The 19,916-nt window shown below is 34.8% G+C and overlaps 2 protein-coding genes across 5 annotated transcripts; one reads left to right on the forward strand and one right to left on the reverse strand.

The window, feature by feature from the left end:
• Positions 1-206: 206 nt before the first annotated feature.
• On the reverse strand, positions 207-1,715 carry LOC122399777 (macro domain-containing protein CT2219-like). 4 transcript variants are annotated; one of them, XM_043400726.1, is made up of 6 exons: positions 1,569-1,715; positions 1,314-1,440; positions 915-1,172; positions 727-843; positions 462-670; positions 207-384 (listed from the first exon to the last, which is right to left on the reverse strand). In XM_043400726.1, exons 2-6 carry the CDS (start codon positions 1,435-1,437, stop codon positions 298-300), a joined length of 795 nt encoding a protein of 264 aa, XP_043256661.1. In that variant the 5' UTR covers positions 1,438-1,440; positions 1,569-1,715; the 3' UTR covers positions 207-297. The 4 variants fall into 4 exon arrangements, with proteins under 4 accessions (XP_043256661.1, XP_043256660.1, XP_043256659.1 ...); XM_043400725.1 differs by having other exon boundaries at positions 1,556-1,715; XM_043400724.1 differs by having other exon boundaries at positions 1,511-1,715.
• Positions 1,716-6,935: 5,220 nt separating this feature from the next.
• LOC122399718 lies at positions 6,936-18,821 on the forward strand. The gene is made up of 7 exons (XM_043400611.1): positions 6,936-7,082; positions 8,154-8,290; positions 11,453-11,686; positions 12,510-12,626; positions 15,350-15,437; positions 15,514-15,652; positions 16,938-18,821. Exons 1-7 carry the CDS (start codon positions 7,040-7,042, stop codon positions 17,146-17,148), a joined length of 969 nt encoding a protein of 322 aa, XP_043256546.1. The 5' UTR covers positions 6,936-7,039; the 3' UTR covers positions 17,149-18,821.
• The last annotated feature ends 1,095 nt before the right edge of the window (positions 18,822-19,916 follow it).

Below are 19,916 nucleotides of genomic sequence, written 5' to 3' on the forward strand. Positions count from 1 at the left end.
TCGATATTTCAAGATGGCGACGCGCCGTCGTCGGCCCGAAACACGACGCGGACGAACCGTAAAGCCGCGGCGCCACCGTCGCCGCCAATCATCGACACCCTGGCCGCGAGCGACGCGTTTACCCGCGAAATTCGAAACCGTACTCGGGCGTGTTGATAAAGGGTGACGTCTAGGAAAGAACATATCTTTTTTTGATAGTTTTCTAAGAATATTATTTGACGCACACTTCGATACAGCTTTGTAAAGCACATTCTAAAATTTCAGTTTAAAGTACAGGATACCTCTGCCGACGGACGTTTAATCGGTAGCAAAATATTTTTGTAACAGTTCCTCGTATATGTCTTTGTCGGATTTAAGAAACAGACAAAAGATAACTCTATCCACCTGCAAGTTTAAGAAATTCGTCAGTGTCCTGTGCCGCCATTCTCCGTGATCTGTACAACTATCAAACAAAATCTTACTGCGTCTTTGTTGTCGAGTAGGAACTTCTTAACCGTCGATAAAGCTACTTTGGCTGCTGGTCTTTGCGGATATCCATAAATTCCAGTCGAGATGCAAGGAAAAGCTATTGTGCGTAATTTATTCTCTTTGGCAATCCTGAGACTATTCTTGTAACAATCCCTCAACTTTTCTGGCTTTTCCCCTTGCGGACCAACCGTATGGATAACATCTAAAATATTACATCTATGAAAGCGCTGTCCCAAGCACGTTGTTGCGTATACTAACGCTTCGCAGGTAACATATAACCCCCGGTTATTCTAACTTCTCCGACAGGACATCCACCCAAAGTCGAACACTCTTTCTTTAAAGTTCGTCCCGCGGCTCTGTGAATAGCTCCGTCAACTGGCAAAGTTTTTATTTATCCTTTAGCAAAGTTACCTACTCCTTATTTCTATCGAACGTGTCTTATATACCTCCGCCACCACCGAGCAGACTCGAATTTGCAGCATTCACTATAGCATCTATCTCTAGAGACGTGATATCGCCTTGCCACATAGAAACTTTGTTAGCTATTTCCTCGTCGACTGGTTCGACCTTCTCGAGAGTCAACAGGCCGATATTGGTTTTATTCTTACGCCAGTACTCCGCCCATGTTGGAACTCTATCTAACGTGGTAACGCCTCCTTTATAATATTTCCTTTTCTCTGCTAACGGCATGGTCATGAATTTTTCTATGGACAATGATAATAAGCAATTTCTGCGTGGCCCTTCTCGCAACGATACAACGTGACGAGACTGAACGAAACTTGAGATAGAAACATATGGAACGTTCAACGATATCGTAAAAATACAAAGAAATCGTTTCGCCTTACGTTTTTCAGCTTCGAGCGACATTCTTCCTTCGGGAGTGAAAACTGTGGCAAAATTCATAACGAACAAAGGATTCTGAACGATTTGATATAGTACAGCTGCGACTGGTAAACGGTCGGCGAGCATCGCCTGTAAATCAGAAACAATTCTCTTCTCACTACGCAGTTCACTCGGCTCACGGTACCCTGTCTGCCCTTACTCTGAGAGCGAACATAATCTTCCACTCGAGAAATACGTTAACGACCTTTGACAATCACCGATTTTCGATTTTTCGAACGTGGAATCGGTTCGATCCGCGAATTTTCACGGTCACGCGTCCGACTCGGGCTTATACGCAGCAAAAATTCGAGGGAAACCCGCGTTGATTTACTCCTGCCTGTTGACCACGATCGTGACCGGCGAAAACGCGCAACCTCTTTGTTGATGGAGCAACGAGAGACGCGTGCAGACATCTAACGAGAAATCCTACCAACGATCGGATTCTTTTCTCGTACGTACGCGCCACCTACCGGGGATATGGTGTACTTCATTTGGGCTGAGACAATCCACATTTACGGAAGGTATTATTACTTGATCGTGTAATTGAGATACAGGGTGCACTTGGGGGATTCTAGAGGCCAAAACAAGACGAAAATCAAGAATTTGTCGATGGAGGCTTCGTTGAAAAGTTATTAACAGTTGCGCCTGTAGATAGGCAACCTGCGTATTGGTCCAACTGTTAATTACTTTTTAACGAAGCCTCAATCGACAAATTGGTATTCTTGATTTTTCACTTTCGTTTTTAACGGAATGCTTGGATATTAGTAGAAGTCCGGAACGACCGGAAACGTTACAAATGGATATTGTTAAGCTCGCGGGGGCGTTGTAGTGGGCGTTAACGAGGATATGCACTTGGTGGCTATCGTCCAACGAAAGTGAAATGTACGAACGCGAATTTAATCCAACTAGACCAAGGGTGCGGTTCGGTTTGGACGCTCACGCCACTATGAGCATTTATAGATATGCTAGGAACGGTTCATTTTGGTTAATTTGCAACAGCGCCAAAATGGAATTAATATACAGAAATTTTTCGAACCATATCTAGTTTTATTTCATTTCATAAATAGCTCGTAAAATTGATTTATCTTATTAATCGAAGCTAATATATGTTATGTGATACGACGTAACAATGACGTCATTATTACGCTTGCAAGCGCTTGCAGCGCCACAGCGAGCAACGTAAGCAACTTACGCGTCCAAACTAGACTCAACCTCAAATGTTATGCCCTCCAGCATTGTACTAATTATTGAAAACGATTATCGACCCTTTAAGTAGAACCATTTCCTTTACGACTTCCAAGGAACATTAACATTTGTGACAGAATCTAGATGTAACATTTACCTTTGGCTTATTTCGTTCGATCTCATTCTTACATCTGGTTACTTAAAGTTTCACGGAAAAATTCCACGTAACGACAACTTGAACTTTCCGTAAGACGCCCACGCGTTGCACCGATGCACCAAATCTGTCCACCCTGTGCCTTTTGATTCTATGCGGGGGTGGTCTCGCGTCGTCCCGTATTTCATGCACGACGCTTCCATTTGCAGCCTGAAAGATCGCTAGGCGATCGTTCGAACCTTCGAGAGGTATTATTGTAACGTCTTTACTATGCAAATTGGGTGAACGTGTACGAAATAGAGTAATTATCTCGAGGCTATTTTTAAACCTAACCACAAAATTATGTAAAAATACATGGACGAACAAAAATTAGAAAAAATTGAACGAATTTTTGTAACGAGATATGGTAAATATTGTTATACACGAATAGAAAACAAATAAAGCAAACAAAGTGTACTATTTTCATCAGAATGAAAAAGATAAAACATAATTTGATGAAATTTTTAAAGGAATGCAGATATTGTCACAATTTCTGAAGGCTATTTTTAAACCTAACCTCAAAATTATGTAAAAACAGTATCCATGGACGAAAAAAATTAGAAAAAGTTGAACGAATTTATTTTTATAACGAATTTTTGTAACGAAATATAGTAAATATTGTTATACACAAATAGAAAACAGATAAAACAAATAAAGTGTACCATTTTCATCAGTATAAAAAAGATAAAATATATTTTCATGAAATTTTTTAATTAGTGTCGATACTGTCACAATTTCTGGAGGCTATATTTAAACCTAACCTCAAAGTTTAGTAAAAATAGCATCCATGGACGAAAAATATTAGAAAAAATTGAACGAATTTTTATAACGAGATGTAGTAAATGTTGTTATACACTAATCGAAGAAAAATAAAACAAACAAACAATTAAAGTGTGCTGTTTTCATCAGAATAAAATATCTAAAATATAATTTGACGAAATTTTTAACTGAGCGTCGATATTGTCACAATTTCGTTTGCCTTCAGAGCTAAACAAATAGAATATTTAACGATATCAACTTTAGTCTGACAGGGGCTATAAACAGACATCTGCTTCACATGCACGCGAAATTTCAAATCGATCGGTTCCGTAATTCTCGAGATATCACGTCCCAAGAAACGTGTGGTTTTAGATACAACAGTATCGTGCTATGTGAAAAATATATTGTTGTTAAAGTGTGCTTATGTCCTTAGTTATATTACTGGCATAATGTTGTATTGATTTTTATTTTTTTTTATACCCCACAATTTCAACAATATCGTTAGAACTGGGCAAGAAAAAATAAAAATATAAAGCGTGGGTGGAAATGCATTCTCATGGGAATTAACCATTGTTTTATCACGTAAATCACTCCGGTACATATATTATGATAATATTTAACATTCGAGTAATTGCTTTGTTTCTCAATACAATGGAATTAATTTGATATCTTCGTAAACAAAACAAAATGTATTTGTTTGTTATAATTTATTTACTTGTTAAACCAGATAAAAGGGGATGATATAACAATAAAATTAAATAATAATAAAATTAAGTAACAATGAAATTAAATAATAATAAAATTAAATAACAATAAAATTAAATAATAAAAAAATGAAATAACAATGAAATTAAATAGTAATTAAATTAAATAATAATAAAATTAAATAACAATAAAATTAAATAATAATAAAATTAAATAACAATGAAATTAAATAATAATACAATTAAATAACAATAAAATTAATTAATATAAAAATTAAACAATAATAAAATTAAATAACAATGAAATGAAATAATTAAAAAATTAAATAATAATAAAATTAAATAACAATGAAATTAAATAATAATACAATTAAATAACAATAAAATTACATAATAATAAAATTAAATAACAATGAAATTAAATAATAATAAAATTAAATAACAATGAAATTAAATAATAATAAAATTAAATAATATAAAAATTAAATAATAATAACCAAAATCTAATATTATTAGTTACGATGAATTTGTTTAAAAATAAATTTACTTATTTCAGAGAAAGATTCATAAATTTTCCAACATTATTATTGAAACAAAGTAAACTATATGCATTCTGAACACGCGAATAAAAATAATATAAACAGAATTACATTTCTGGAATATCGTGGAAACTGCATGCAAAGTTTCCAGCAGTATCACAGCAATATTGTCTGAAATATTACAGAGACGTCGTTGAACAATGGCGGCCATGGACACGTTCCAGCGATATTTCAGAAATATTCCGCCAAATATTTCGAATCTAGGACGAAAACGTTATTGCGATATGGGGATACACGAATATAACGGATGTTAACGATAAAAAGAGAAACTTGCGTTAACGAGCAAGAAATTATCGACTTTACTCATAAAAAAAAAAAAAAAATGCAAAAACTTGGGAACCACTGCAGTCAGTAATTGTATGACGACAGTTTGGGTTACGACTCATTCGATTCTCACCCCTCCAAGCCATGACGTACCTTTTGAGTGGGTGGAATGTTCAATAATTATGACGTTATTAAGGGTGGGCAGTTGTTACAACAAAGAACAAAGCATCAAGTATGCAATTGCTTCTCAACATCAGTGTGCTTCAATTCTTTTAGGAGGTCTTACTTTATCATTAGTTGATTAAAGCACGTATTAAAAAAAAAAATTGCAATTATACATGTTATCTTATATTGCAAAATTTTTTGGACTAAATTGTATCTGTCGAGCATAAATAACGATTATTATTGTTTAGATTAATTTAATTAAGATTGTAAAATTTTTTAGATTACCCCAATAATTTTATAAGTGGAGTTGTCAGAAAAAATGTTAAAATTATGCAGGGTGTACGGCCACCCCTGGGAAAAATTTTAATGAGGGATTCTAGAGGCCAAAATAAGACGAAAATCAAGAATACCAATTTGTTGATGGAGGCTTCGTTAAAAAGTTATTAACGTTTAAAGTTACGCTTGTGAGACCCTGGCGCACGCAGCTGTACGCAGGTTGCCTATCTACAGGCGGAACTTTAAACATTAATATCTTTTTAACGAAGCCTCCATCGACAAATTGGTATTCTTGATTTTCGTCTTATTTTGGTCTCTAGAATCCCCTATTACAATTTTTCTCAGGGGTGGTCGAACACCCTGTATATGTTCACCTATATTACTAATTATCTTTCGCTACTTTCAAGATTTTACATCCTCTAATAATTGAAATTACATTTTATTACAATTTAAACCAAATAAATGAAGACTGCTAAATTTTTTGATCCACCCCAATAATTTTATTGAGGGGGTTGTAAGAAATAAATACAATCTTTCAACCATAAGTAACAATTATTAAAATTTAGATTAAATAAATCAAGATTGTAAAATATTTTGAACTACCCCCAATAATTTCATAAGAGGGGTTGTTAGAAAAAATGTTAAAGCCATATATATTTACCTATATTACACTAATTTTCTTTCACTATTTTTAAGATGCTGCACCCTCTAATAATTGTAATTACATTTTGTTAAAATTTAGATCAAATAAATCAAGACTGTAAAATATTTTTCACCACCCCCAATAATTTCATAAGAGGGGTTGTTAGAAAAAATGTTAAAGCCATATATATATTTACCTATATTACACTAATTTTCTTTCACTATTTTTAAGATGCTGCACCCCCTAATAATTGTAATTACATTTTGCTAAAATTCATACCAAATAAGTCAAGCCCAATCTTCTGCATCACCCCAATAATTTTATAAAAATAGTTACAAGAAAGTAACCGTAAGTAACAAATTTCCATCCCCTGATAACCAAAAGATCGTTCGATTTCCCCGATCACATCCAAGATGTACTCCATCGCCGACCAACGAGACCGGAAGTCGATCTAATCCCAGCGTGTAAAATCCGTGGAATCAATTCCAGGACGTTCGATCTTATCAATGGTGAGATCAGTGCGCGAAGGCCGTTCATTCAGAGCGGACCGGTGGTTCGATTGCGGGAAAGGGTCGGCCGTATTCCGGCGCATCGGGTTGAATGAAGAGGAACGCCGACGCCCGACGTCACCGGCAGCGCCACCGCGCGGGGAACCGCGGCACCAACCGACGGAGAGCCCCCTTTCCGTGCTTCGCCACGCACGCATATATAGAAAGGCATCGCAGCGCATGCTGAAAGCTTCTATCGATCCGTCTGCGCCCCGAGCTTACTCGCTCGTCTCACAAGCTTCGCGAACGCCGCCTGGGTAGAATCGTCTCGCGACCAGGCGTATTTTTCCTTTCACCCTATCAACCTTTCGTCGTGAATTCCCGAGCCAAACAGCCAGGCGACAAAACCAGCGATGGCGCGGCGCGTGGACCACACCAAGGCCCTCTTCGTACTGTGTGAGTTCCTTTCCGTTGAATCCTCGACTCTGTGGTGTAATAACTCCACCGCGACAGGACAGTGCTTTCGTTGGAAGGTTGCGGGGGGTTACCCTTGGGTTTAAATTGTGGATCCCCGAAAATGTGTTAAACAGAGTAAAAATTGAACGAGATATTTTTTATAATCTTCCTGATAAAATTCGGAGGCCATGACCGTAACTCTGGCGAACACACGATGTCGCAACGCGTTTTAACGATCGAGCAGGTCATCCCGTTCCTAGGGTTCGATTTTATAAATGCGAATCATTTTTTTTCCCCAAAAGTCGCTATTTCCATTCGAAAAATTCGGAAAATTAAAGTGGACGTCGTCTCGATAATTGTTTTTGTTAATAATTTCTCTAGTCGCTGTTTCCATTCCAAAAATTCGATATAAAGAAAAAAATTAGAATGTACACTGTCTAAATCAGAATAAAAAATATATCGTAATTATTTTTGATAATAATTTCTCTAGTCACTGTTTTCCATTCAAAAAATTCCAAAAATCAAAAAAAAAGAAATTAAAGTGTACACTGTCTCCATCAGAATAAAAAATTCATGTCATTATTTTTTTTTGATAATAATTTCCATAGTTGTTGTTTCCATTTGAAAGATTCCAAAAATCAAAAACCAGAAACCAAAAAAAAAAAATTAAAGTGTACACTACATATCGTAATTATTTTTTATAATAATTTCTCTAGTCACTGTTTTCCATTCAAAAAATTCCAAAAACCAAAAAAAAAAAAAATTAAAGTGTACACTGTCGCCATCAAAATGAAAAATATATCGCAATTATTTTTGAAAATAATTTCTTTAGTCTTTGTTTCCATTTGAAAAAATTCCGTGACCGGTACTCGCGTGACATATCTGCGGATGCCCTGCAGAGACAGTTGTCCTTAATATTGTCGCGCGATAGCGTGGGGTACAGCGACATTTCGAAGGAGTCAACCACCTCGCGAACGCTTTCGGTTCAAAGGACCTGTTTGACGAAACGTATTTGCATAAAATAGCGTGTTACTAGGAGAATTGTTTAAGGGATGATTTTTTTTTTCTTAGGGTGTGTCTTGAGCACGGCGTTCAGCGTCCCCAGCCCCTCGACGGCGCCTCAAAAGGTGGACGAGCATCTCTACACGACACGCAGAACGCCTAGGGTCATCTTCGATTTGCCTGTTCCCAATTCCAAGCTACCCCTGGTAAGAGGAATGTTCCAACCCCCCTCTGGGAACGTAAACAGAGAGTTTCGTGGAAAGGAATTACGCAAGGGATGATAGGGATGTAGTTTCGTGACGAAGTTGAATATTTAATACTGGTTGGGTGGTTTTTTCGCGATCGATACACGAATCGGAAGTAGTAAACGCGTTGTAACGTATGTGGGGAACAATTATGTAAATGGAGATTCGTAGGATGTGACCTTTCCGGTTGTCGAGGGAGGGGACGCGGCGTGTCGGTGTTATCGGTGGGTGGTAACTGGGGAAGAACCGGTTCGAGTCTCGACGATCGAAATTGTATCGTGAAACGAGACATTGTTTTATGACAAAGTCCTTTGCAATTTTGTTGCACGTGTTATAAATAATATAACTATATCATGGCTCGATTTTTTTCCTGGGGGTTGTTTTTATTGTCTTAAATTTCCTCTGGTATCATAAAAAGAATCTCCAAGAATTTTTAAATTGATATTTCAGGAAACTAAAAGTTTTTTAAACCATGTTTGATTTTTTAATTTTGAGTTTCTATAATAATTCTTAATTTGTCTGATTTCAATATTTTCCTAGGGGTTGCGTCTATTAATTTACATTTCTGGTATTTTAAAAAAGGATCCAAGAATTTTCACATTGATTTTTCTCCAAACCAAAGTTTTGTTAAACCATTTTTGAGTTTTTAATTTTGAGTTTTTACAATAATTCTTAATCCATTTAACTTGAATTTTTTTCCTTTGTTGTGATTATCTCTATTGATTTATACTTCTGATATTTACAAAAAAAGGTTTTAAAAATTTTCAACCTAATTTTTCTAGAAATCGAATTTTTTCAAAATGATCTGCACAAAACATTGAACGATCTTTACAAAAAACAGTTGAGATTTGTGTGTTGTTTGAAATATTACGGAAATCCGGTGTAAATCGTTTGTCTAAATTGGGTTACAATTAAAATCACTTTGAAAATACCGGTTCACGTTTCGCGGACTGCACGATTTGTGTTCGAGATAGTTTGGTAAATATAGAGACGAAAACGATGCATTTAAAGTCCGATAAGGTCGTGGCTTGATACACGATCCCGGTCGATAAGTATTTTAGAGCATGCGTTAAGTACAGCCTGTTGCTCGTCGAGCATTTCCATACGCTATCTCAATTGCATAGAGCAAATGCAACCTCGATACTTGCACGCGAACCTCGTTTCTGGCTTCCTATTGACAAATGGAATGCTCATTTAACAGTGTGTATACACTATACCAAACTTGCAAAAGCAAACTTTGAAGCTTAAGCAAATACAGTTTTGCAAATTGACTTTGGTTATTCAAGATATTCAAAATCTAGTCGAGGATATATAGGGTGTCCAAAAAGGTTCAGACCAAAATTTCAAAACTAAACTCACAAAAGCAAACTTTAAACCTGAACAAACACAGTTCTGTAAATTAATTTTTCGTTATTAAAGATATTAAAATTGTAATATAGTCGAGGATATTATAGGGTGTCCAAAATGGTTGGGACCAAACCTCGAAATTAAACACACAAAAGCAAATTTTAAAACATAAAGAAACAATTTTTTCAAATTAATTTTTCATTATTACAGATTTTAAAATTGTAGTCGGGGACGCTATATAGGGCGTTCAAAAAGATTGAGACCAAACTTCGAAACTAAACTCACAAAACCAAGCTTTGAAAGAAACACAGTTTTGCAAATTAACTTTTTGTTATTTAAGATATTAAAATTGTAATATAGTCGAGGATATACAGGGGGTCCAAAAAGGTTGAGACCAAAATTTCAAAACTAAACTCACAAAACCAAGCTTTGAAAGAAACACAGTTTTGCAAATTAACTTTTTGTTATTTAAGATATTAAAATTGTAATATAGTCGAGGATATACAGGGTGTCCAAAAAGGTTGGGACCAAACTTCAAAACTGAACTCACAAAAGCAAACTTTGAAGCTTAAGCAAATACAGTCTTGCAAATTGACTTTGGTTATTCAAGATATTCGAAATCTAGTCGAGGATATATAGGGTGACCAAAAAGGTTGGGACCAAACTTCAAAACTGAACTCACAAAAGCAAACTTTAAAACCTAAGCAAACACAGTTCTGTAAATTAACTTTTCGTTATTTAAGATATTAAAATTGTAATATAGTCGAGGATATATAGGGTGTCTAAAAAGTTTGGGACCAAACTTTGAAACTGACGTCAGAAAAGCAAACACAGTTCTGTAAATTAATTTGTCGTTATTAAAGATATAAAAATTATAGTCAAGGACTTTACATAGGGTGTCCATAATGGTTGGGACCAAACTCACAAAAGCAAGTTTTAAAACCTAAAGAAGCACAGTTTTGCAAATTAATTTGTCGTTATTAAAGATATTAAAATTGTAGTTGCGGACTCTTGCGTTATACAGGGTGTCCAAAAAAGTTAGGATCAAACTTACACTACGAATTACTGATACCAAATAGATGAAAAAAGTTCCTATAAACTTATGCCCGAAAATGCTTTATTCAAAAGATATAAGCGTTCAACAATTCATGGGAAAAATTCGTTTTTATTTATGGGATTACGCAAAAAAATTGATTCAGGAAAATATGATAGAAAAAGATCAACTTTGGGAATGTATCCAAAATGCATTTACCATTACCTAATCCAGACCTAACTCAACCTTTTTGGACACCCTGTATATAAGTATGTATATGTATATACACATATAGAAAGAAAAGCTTGTCGATTAATTTGTAAAAATTGACTCAGTCCTAACCTAAACTTTTTGGACACCCTGTATGTATATTGTACAAGAATAGACCTAACACAACCTTTATGGACACCCTGTATATAAGTAATTAGTGTACATATATATAGAAAGAAAAACTTGTCGATTAATTTGTAAAAATTAACCCAGACTTAACTCAACCATTTTGGACACCCTGTATGTATATTGTATAAGAATCTAAAAAACCCAAACTTTATGGACACCCTGTATATAAGTAATTAGTGTATATATTTATAGAAAGGAAAACTTGTCGATTAATTTGTAAAAATTAACGCAGACCTAACTCAACCTTTTTGGACACTCTGTATATGTATATTACATATTGTATAAGAACTGACCGTCTTTGTTGTTTGGACAGTCGTGTTTTTAACGTGAATAATATTTCGAAGCAAGCAGTGAACTTCGAAGTATGGAGCACAACAACGATACCTGCACAGTCGACGGCGACAACGACGACGACAACGACGACGACGACGACGACGACGTCCACGTCGACGCACAGAGCCTTCTCCACGGAGCAACCCTTGTACCGATTGGACGGCAGCAACGGCCAAGCATGCATTCTCCTGCAGGTGGACGCTCTGATCACGGTGAAATATCGAACGAAACTCGGGGAAGATCAAGTAAGAATGCTCGTTTGTAAACCAAACATGGCCGAATTAAAGATTCTCAAGTGACAAACTACGGTTGCTCGAAAAATCTTTTAACACTAGAACTACTCGACAAATATAGTGTATTTATTTTTACCAAAGAAACTAACACGACAGATACGTGGAAAAATATATAATGCAATGGAAATGTTTATTTATAATTTTTGTAGAAAATATTCAAAAATTCAGATAAGTAAATTTTTTAGAAATTTTATTGGAAATTACGAATGTAAATTACGTTATTTTGACTGCCTTGGAGAAATGTATAATGGAATGAAAATGTTTATTCATTCTTTTATGGAAAATTAAATTTTCAAAAATTCAGTCGCATAAATTTTTTACAAATTTTATTTAAAATTACGAATGGGTTATTTTAATTGCTTTGAAGAAATGTATAATACAATGAAAATAAAGTGTTTAATTATACCTTACCCAAAATTAAAATTTCAAAAGTTCAGATAAGTAAATTTTTTACAAATTTTTTTAGAAATTTCGTATGAGTCATTTTGACTGATTGGAAGAAATGTATTATACAATGAAAATAACGTGTTTAATTACACTCTTATACAAAATTAAAATTTCAAAAATTCAGATTAGTAAATTTTTTACAAAAAAAACTACAAATGGTTAATTTCGACTGTTTTGATAGTTCTAGTGTTAATGTTTTCGTTCCTAAATCAGCAAAAATATATTTAAATATCCGAAAGCCTGCAACCACCCCTAATCACGAGTCTTAATTCGTGCCTGATTCGAAACGAAACAGTTCGTGCACAGTCTGAGTAAACGTTTATTGCAGGAATCGAACATTTACGTTCCCAACGATGCCAAGGTGACCGGAAACTGCGACAGCGAGAACACGGTATCGATGTCTCTGAAGTGGAATGCGTTCGTACTGTTGTGGAGCTTCGCCAAGGTACGATACAATTAATGGACGAGCGAGAAACGTGATTTTCCAACGGTTTACGTCTTCCACGGGCGCGATCGGGGTCACGAAAGCTGCGTCGTTGCGTTCGACTTGCACACGAAACGCTCGTTTCGAAGAGAAATCGATACCAGCCGGCCCTTTTCTCTACGATTCACGTTGAATTCGATGTACAGTTACATTTTCCATTCCGACGTTCGCGTGGCGAGGGATCCTTGCGACAATTTGCTCGTCCGACCTGCGCGCCATCTGTTTTGTTCGCGATTAACACGAGCACTGGAATTACTGTTCGTTTAATGGCCGCGGAACACGATTAGATCTTCGCGAACAAGGGTTTATAGCGTTTAGATGTTGGAAAACAAACATTTTAATTTTGAGTGATTATTGTGATGATTATAAGGGGGTTGTTTTAAATGTTTGGGGGAAAAGAAAGATGGAGGGTTATGTAGAATTCATTCAAAAAATTTTCGATTGTTTAATGGCTTTGATAAAATTTTGGAATATAGTCGATGGTATGGACAATTTTTTCACAGCGAGATAAATTTTGATGGGTGTTGTTTGAACAGTTTGGTGAAAGAGGAAAATGGAGGGTTGCTTACTAATTTCAAAAAAATTTTGAATTTTTTAAAATCATAGAAAATGTGGGTTTAGTACAGTTTTGGAAAATGATTATTGTGGCATTGAAAATTTCTTCCCTGAGAGTTAAATTAATTTAATTAAATTTTTACAAGAGTTGTTTTGAAAAATTTGATCAAAAAAAGACAGATGGAGGGTTGCTTACTAGAATCATAAAGACTTCGATTTTTTAATGGCTTCGAAAATTTCTTTCCAATGAGTTATATTTTTACGGGGGTTGTTTGAAAAATTTGGTCAAAAATGAAGATGCAAAGCTGTGCATTGGATTCAAAAAGTTTTCAAATTTTTAAAATCATGAAAACAAACTTTAATTCTGGGTGATTATTGTGGTGATTATAAGGGGGTTGTTTTAAATGTTTGGGGGAAAAGAAAGATGGAAGGTTATGTGCAATTGATTCAACAAATTTTCGATTTTTTAATGGCTTTGGAAATGTGGGTTTGATAAAATTTTGGAAAATAATCGATGATATGGAAAATTTTTTCACAGCGAGATAATTTTTGATGGGGGTTGTTTGAAAAACTTGGCAAATCACTGAGATGGAGGGTTGTGTGTACTGGATTCAAAAAATTTTCAAATTTTTAAAATCATAGAAAATGTAGGTTAAGTAATATTTTGGAAAATGGTTATCGATGGTATAAATTTTTAAGGGTGGTTGAGGAATTGATTCGAAGCTGTTTCTTTTCAATTTGATCACTTTTTTTTAAAATCAAATTTGAATTTATATTTTTTAAAATAAACTACCCCCAACAATGCTTGAATCCAACCATATTCGTGCAATTCTGGCATAAATTGTTAAGGGTGAATAAGGAATCGATTCGAATTTATTTCTTCCAAATTTGATCATTCTTTTTTAAATCAAATTTGAATTTATATTTTTTTAAATAAACTACCCTCAACAATGCTTGAATCCAACCATATTCATGCAATTCTGGCATAAATTTTCAAGGGTGAATGAAGAATCGATTCGAATTTATTTTGATCATTCTTTTTTATATCAAATTTGAATTTATATTTTTTTAAATAAACTATCCCCTTAATGGATAAATTCAACCATATTCACGCAATTTTGCCATGAACTTTTAAGGGTCGAGGAGGAGTCAATTTGAATTTATTTCTTCTAAATTTGATAATTCTTTTTTAAACCAAATTTGAATTTATATTTTTTTAAATAAACTACCCCCCTTAATGGACGATTAAGCAACCATATTCATGCAATTCTGCCATAAACTTTTAAGTGTGGACGAGGAGTGGATTCGGATTTATTTCTTCTAAAATCATTATTTTTAAAATCAAATTTGAATTTACATTTTTTAAAATAAACTACCCCCTTGATGGACGAATCCAACCATATTCGTGCAATTCTACAACTGCGACGATCGATTCGTAGAACGTTATCCTGGCAAAGAAGAAGCATTTCGTAGCAAATGTGGAAGCGATCGATTCAGATAGCTATCAAACGCGAACCAAGCCTCGTATCTGACTGAAACTTTGTCAGCTTTATTATGAAGAATGATTCTCAACAGTCATACAAGCAAAGATACAAAGATACAAGCTAACGCATTTTAGCACCATTCGTGGAAATTTACCACACTTTTCAAACAAACCTCCTATTAAAACATTTCATAAGTATCAACATATACAGTACATACAGGGTGTTCAACCACTCCTGGGAAAAATTTTAATGGGGGATTCTAGAGGCCAAAATAAGACGAAAATCAAGGATACTAATTTCTTTATTGAGGCTTCGTTAAAAAGTTATTAACGTTTAAAGTTGCGAATGTAGAACGGTAATCTGCGAACAGCTGCGCACGCGCGACAGTGCGCCGTTCTACAGACGGAACATTAAACATTAATATCTTTTTAACGAAGCCTCAATCGACAAATTGGTATTCTTGATTTTCGTCTTATTTTGGCCGCTAGAATCCCCCATTAAAATTTTTCAGGGGGTTGTCGAACACCCTGCATATTTAATTTATTACTAATATAAATTTTTATATCAGTACTTTTATATTATTTAATTTTTGCATATTAAATTTAACATGAATATAATTTTCCAATGAATAATTAAAACTTCCAGACACCTGGTGGGGAACGATGGTACGTCGAGAAGATCGAGCTGACCTACAATTCGAGTGATAGACACTTCGAGCACATCGACGAGCCCAGTGAGTACTGTCCTTCGCGAAATTTCCACGTTCGTGCAATAATTTTGGATCGATTCTAATTCCGTTTCTATTAAAGACAAGACAATCAGGCTGAGTACCGGGCAAAAGCACGCTTCCATGCTGTTCCCGACGCCTGTTGGGAAGTCGTACTCCTGTACTGGGGAGACGCAGATCAATCTGACCGATGGCAAGCATTTCGCCAGCGTTTTACTCAGGTATTTCGCTCGAAATCTCAATTTCTTCACATTTTTAAAATTTGATCTTTATAAATTTTTGCAAATTCTAAATTTTTACAAATAATTTTTAAAAGTATAAAATTTAGTTTTGTTTAACTTTTTTTAACTGACTTGAAAAATTTTCAAAAAATGTATTCAAAACTGGGATTTTATATGTGGTGATACAAACTTATTATTATCGACGAACGATTCAATTACAAATAATTTTTTTTAAGTTTGTACTATCATACATGAACCATTTTTGAATGTATTTTTTGAGAAATTTTTTTTTAAAAATGAGCTAATAATTTTTGTAAATCATTTTTGCTTACAAATAAATAAATTTTAAATCAAATTTTGATGGATGTTATACAGTCTAAGAATTTATTTTAATAAAATAGTCTCTTGTATTTAACTTTGGGATAAATTTGGCAAAAAAAATTTGTAAATGCTCGCAAATTAAAAATTTTTCTTTTCAGTCAGAAGTCGCATAAATAATCTTTTATAATTTACCAGAAACGAGTGAATAATTTTTGTATATTATTCTTGCCCTCAAATAAACAAATTTTAAATAAAATTGTAATAATTATAACATTTTTGTATTTAACTTATTTATTTGTATTTTGTATTTATTTGGGGTCCAGAATGATTTACAAAAATTATTAGTTCGTTTCAGGTAAATTATAAAAGATTGTTTATGCGACTTCTGACTAAAAAAACAAATTTTTAAATTGCGAGCATTTTTAAATTTTTGTTGCTATATTTCCTAAAGTGGTATCCCAAAGTTAAATACAAGAGACTATTTTATTAAAATAAATCCTTAGACTGTATAATATCCATCAAAATTTGATTTCAAATTTATTTATTTAGGAACATGAATGATTTACAAAAATTATTAGCTCGTTTCAGGCAGATTATAAAAGATTGTTTTTAAAAAATTGAAAACTTTTTGAATCTAGTGCACAATTTTTTTACTGCTTTACCAAATTTTTCGAACAACCCCCTTAAAAATTTAGCTGCCTGGGAAGAAATTTTCAATGCCAGAAAAATAATTTTCCAAAATTGTACTAAACCTACATTTTCTATGGTTTTAAAAAATTGAAAACTTTTCGAATCCAGTGCACAGCTCTGCATCTTATTTTTTTGCCAAGTTTTTCAAACAACTCTCGTAAAAATTTAACCCGTTGGGAAGAAATTGTAACAGAAATTGTTACGTTCCAAAATTTTTTCTCAATCGAGGATTTTTTAGTGTTTCGATTGCTCAAGGATGCATCTAAAATTTCAGAGACATGAAGCTGCAGCCGTTCAAGTTTAAGAACAACGAGTTCGCCGTGGAGTTCTCGTGCACGTCGCTGAGCGCGCGCGGTTTCCGGGACGAAACAGCTCCGGTTGCAGTTGGCTCGACACTAGCAGCCGCCGTGCTGCTAACCATCACCGGCTACGCGGCCTATCGCTACTTCAAAGTGAAGAAAGTCAAGTACGACACCATGGAATAAATCGTCCTCGAACAAAATCCAACAAAAAAAAAAAAAAAAAAAAAACTCGCGAAAAACCAGCTCCTAGGACGAACCCTTTCCTACGACATATCTCCGTCGTCGCGTCGATTTTTTTCCTCGACCTACGATACATAACAATCGCGATTAGATCGTGAACGAACCTCGTCCTAGGATTTTCGAAAAAAAAAAAAGAAAAAAAAAAAATTGCAAAATACGCGAAGTTTGTAATTCGCCCGAGGAGCGGGGAGAGACTACGCCCATTTTTCATCGACCCGTAGGATAACCTTGATTATCGAATTTGTTCCAACGTTACGTTCGCGCGTCGTCCATCTTTCAAAATTTCTAGAGATCGCACCGGAGACTTTGCATTTTGGATTTTTGAATTTGTGGGGATCGAATGAACTTGGATTCAACGCTTTTGGTGACCTTGGTTTTTCAATGATTGTGGTGGACGCCTATGGCTGTCAACAAACACTAAAATTTGGTAATTTCGAGACCAACGTATAGCGATTTATCAAATTTTGAAATTTTGATTGAAAATTTTATTGGAACAATACTCAAATATTAAATTTATCTGTGACGTATATTCGTTCGAACAATTATATTTTCACACGTTCACCAACATTCTAAAATTTGACTTTTGAAAATTTTTTTGAAAATCAAATTAATAAATATTTATTAATCTACAGATAGTAAGTCTAATGTATTGAGGTCATATATTTATATACAAATTATTAGCATGATGAATCAAAAGGGTGGAATCCATCGTTCGAAATCCAACAACAATGGCGTAAACGTCACAGTAGTCGCAAGCTCTGATGGTTGTATCGATAGCTTTTTGATTCGTGGGCGTCGATTCACGTATTTCTAACACGATCTAGAGAAATCGTTAGTCCCTTATAAAACACTATACACGGAGAGCCAAGCGTAAAAAAAAAATTCTACGTTTTTTTCCACGCTGTCAAATTTGAATTTACCGCCTTTTGCAAATTTCTTCCATCGGGGGTTACGAGACGCCCCAGTTTGCTTAAAGTTTTCGCGAAGCATATCTTTGATCACTGATCGCATATCAAGCATTGTATTTCACTATGCATCGTAACGTTTTTTTTTTTCGCGTGCTTCCTTTTCGCTGGGTTAAAAGAATCACCCGTTGGACGCCTCCGTGACCCCGGAAACGAGAAGCCCTGTCAGGCAGCTGAGAATTTTAGAACGAAATCCTAATCTTATGCTTCGAATAGTTCCCGCCCTTAAGGGGGGATTCCCCTGTAACAGGGTTAAAATTAAAATTCTCTTTTTTATTTTTTTCGAAAAGAATTAAACGTTCTATTGTATTAGACTTTCAGGAACACGAAGAGAGACTGTTAAACTGTACGAAAATATTTTTTTCGTCCATTTTTTATTATCTTTTATCAAATACTAATTAAGTCAAATGTGGTGAGAATATCACCAATGTATTGGAGAGATTCTCCCGATTAAAACGAGTCCAAACACGACCTGGTTTGGACTACTTTTTATTTTGACCCAAACTCATTTTTGAAAAATTCTCAATTTTTGAATAACTAAAAATTGTCCGATTGGTGTCGTGTTTGGACTCGTTCTCATCGGGAGAATCCTGCCAATATATTGGTAATAGTGCCGTGAAGATAAAAGAATCAAGTGTGACAATTTTTCCAGAAGAGGGTGATGAAATTTTCAATTTTTATACTTGTATCCTCGTGAGAGTATCATCAATATATTAACAAGATTCTCCCGATTGAAACGAGTCCAAACACGACCTGGTTTTGACTACTTTTAATTTTGACTTACTCAAACTCATTTTTGAAAAATTCTCAATTTTGAATAACTAAAAATTGTCCGAATGGTGTCGTGTTTGGACTCGTTTTCATCGGGAGAATCTCGCCAATCTCATTTTGCAACGTACGACAGGATTAAAATTCTTAACTTCAATTTAATAAAAAATAATAAGAAATGGATCAAAAAAAATATTTTCCTATAGTTTAAGGGTCTCTCACCACGTTTCTAAAAATTCAGCACGATAGAACGTTTAATTCTACACAAAAAAAAATTAAAAAAAAAAAATTTATTTAAACGCTGTTACACGATAATCCCCCCTTAAACGTGTAAATAATGTATTCAGCGATCGTTGTCGAGTCTATCAATTTTTCCGTTTCACAAATCGACGAACAATGTACAAGAACGCCTCTGACTACGTATAAATATCGAATCGACCAACGTGCGCGTGATCAAAGCTGAAACATAGTGTCCTGTCGTTAAATTGTTTTAAAAAGAGAATTGTATAATTTTTAGATCGTCGTTTGGGTCCTGTGTCCGCGTAACGATCGCTAGACTAGATCGTTTCGTTTTTATCCTCTGATTCTCGATGTAACATATCGTGTAAATATGTTAAGAGGGCGATCGACGAAGCTGGCGAACTGGGATCAGTCGATATTTTTTACGATCGGAACCACCTCTCGCCACGAAGTGGACATTCGACGCTTAAAAGAGTATTTGGGTTTCTCGTCCGTCGGCCATTTTCTAACATCCGCCAGAGATTCGCGAGCTTCGACGATCGCGCGAAACTTTTCGAAGATTCTTTAATATGTCGCGTGCATTCATTATTAGTCGATGGATAGTTCCATTTCAACGATATATTAGCGTGTAAAGTCGTTTTTGGGGGCGTATCGAGCCGAATGGCGGCTCGTTGTCCACACCAGGACATTGGAAAATCGTCGCTGTCGATCTTTAATTACTCTTGTATCGAGATTACG

This window comes from Colletes gigas, unplaced genomic scaffold (genome assembly GCF_013123115.1).
Source record: "Colletes gigas isolate AHSC1104 unplaced genomic scaffold, ASM1312311v1 Colletes_gigas_Sc00015, whole genome shotgun sequence".
Classification (NCBI taxonomy): domain Eukaryota; kingdom Metazoa; phylum Arthropoda; class Insecta; order Hymenoptera; family Colletidae; genus Colletes; species Colletes gigas.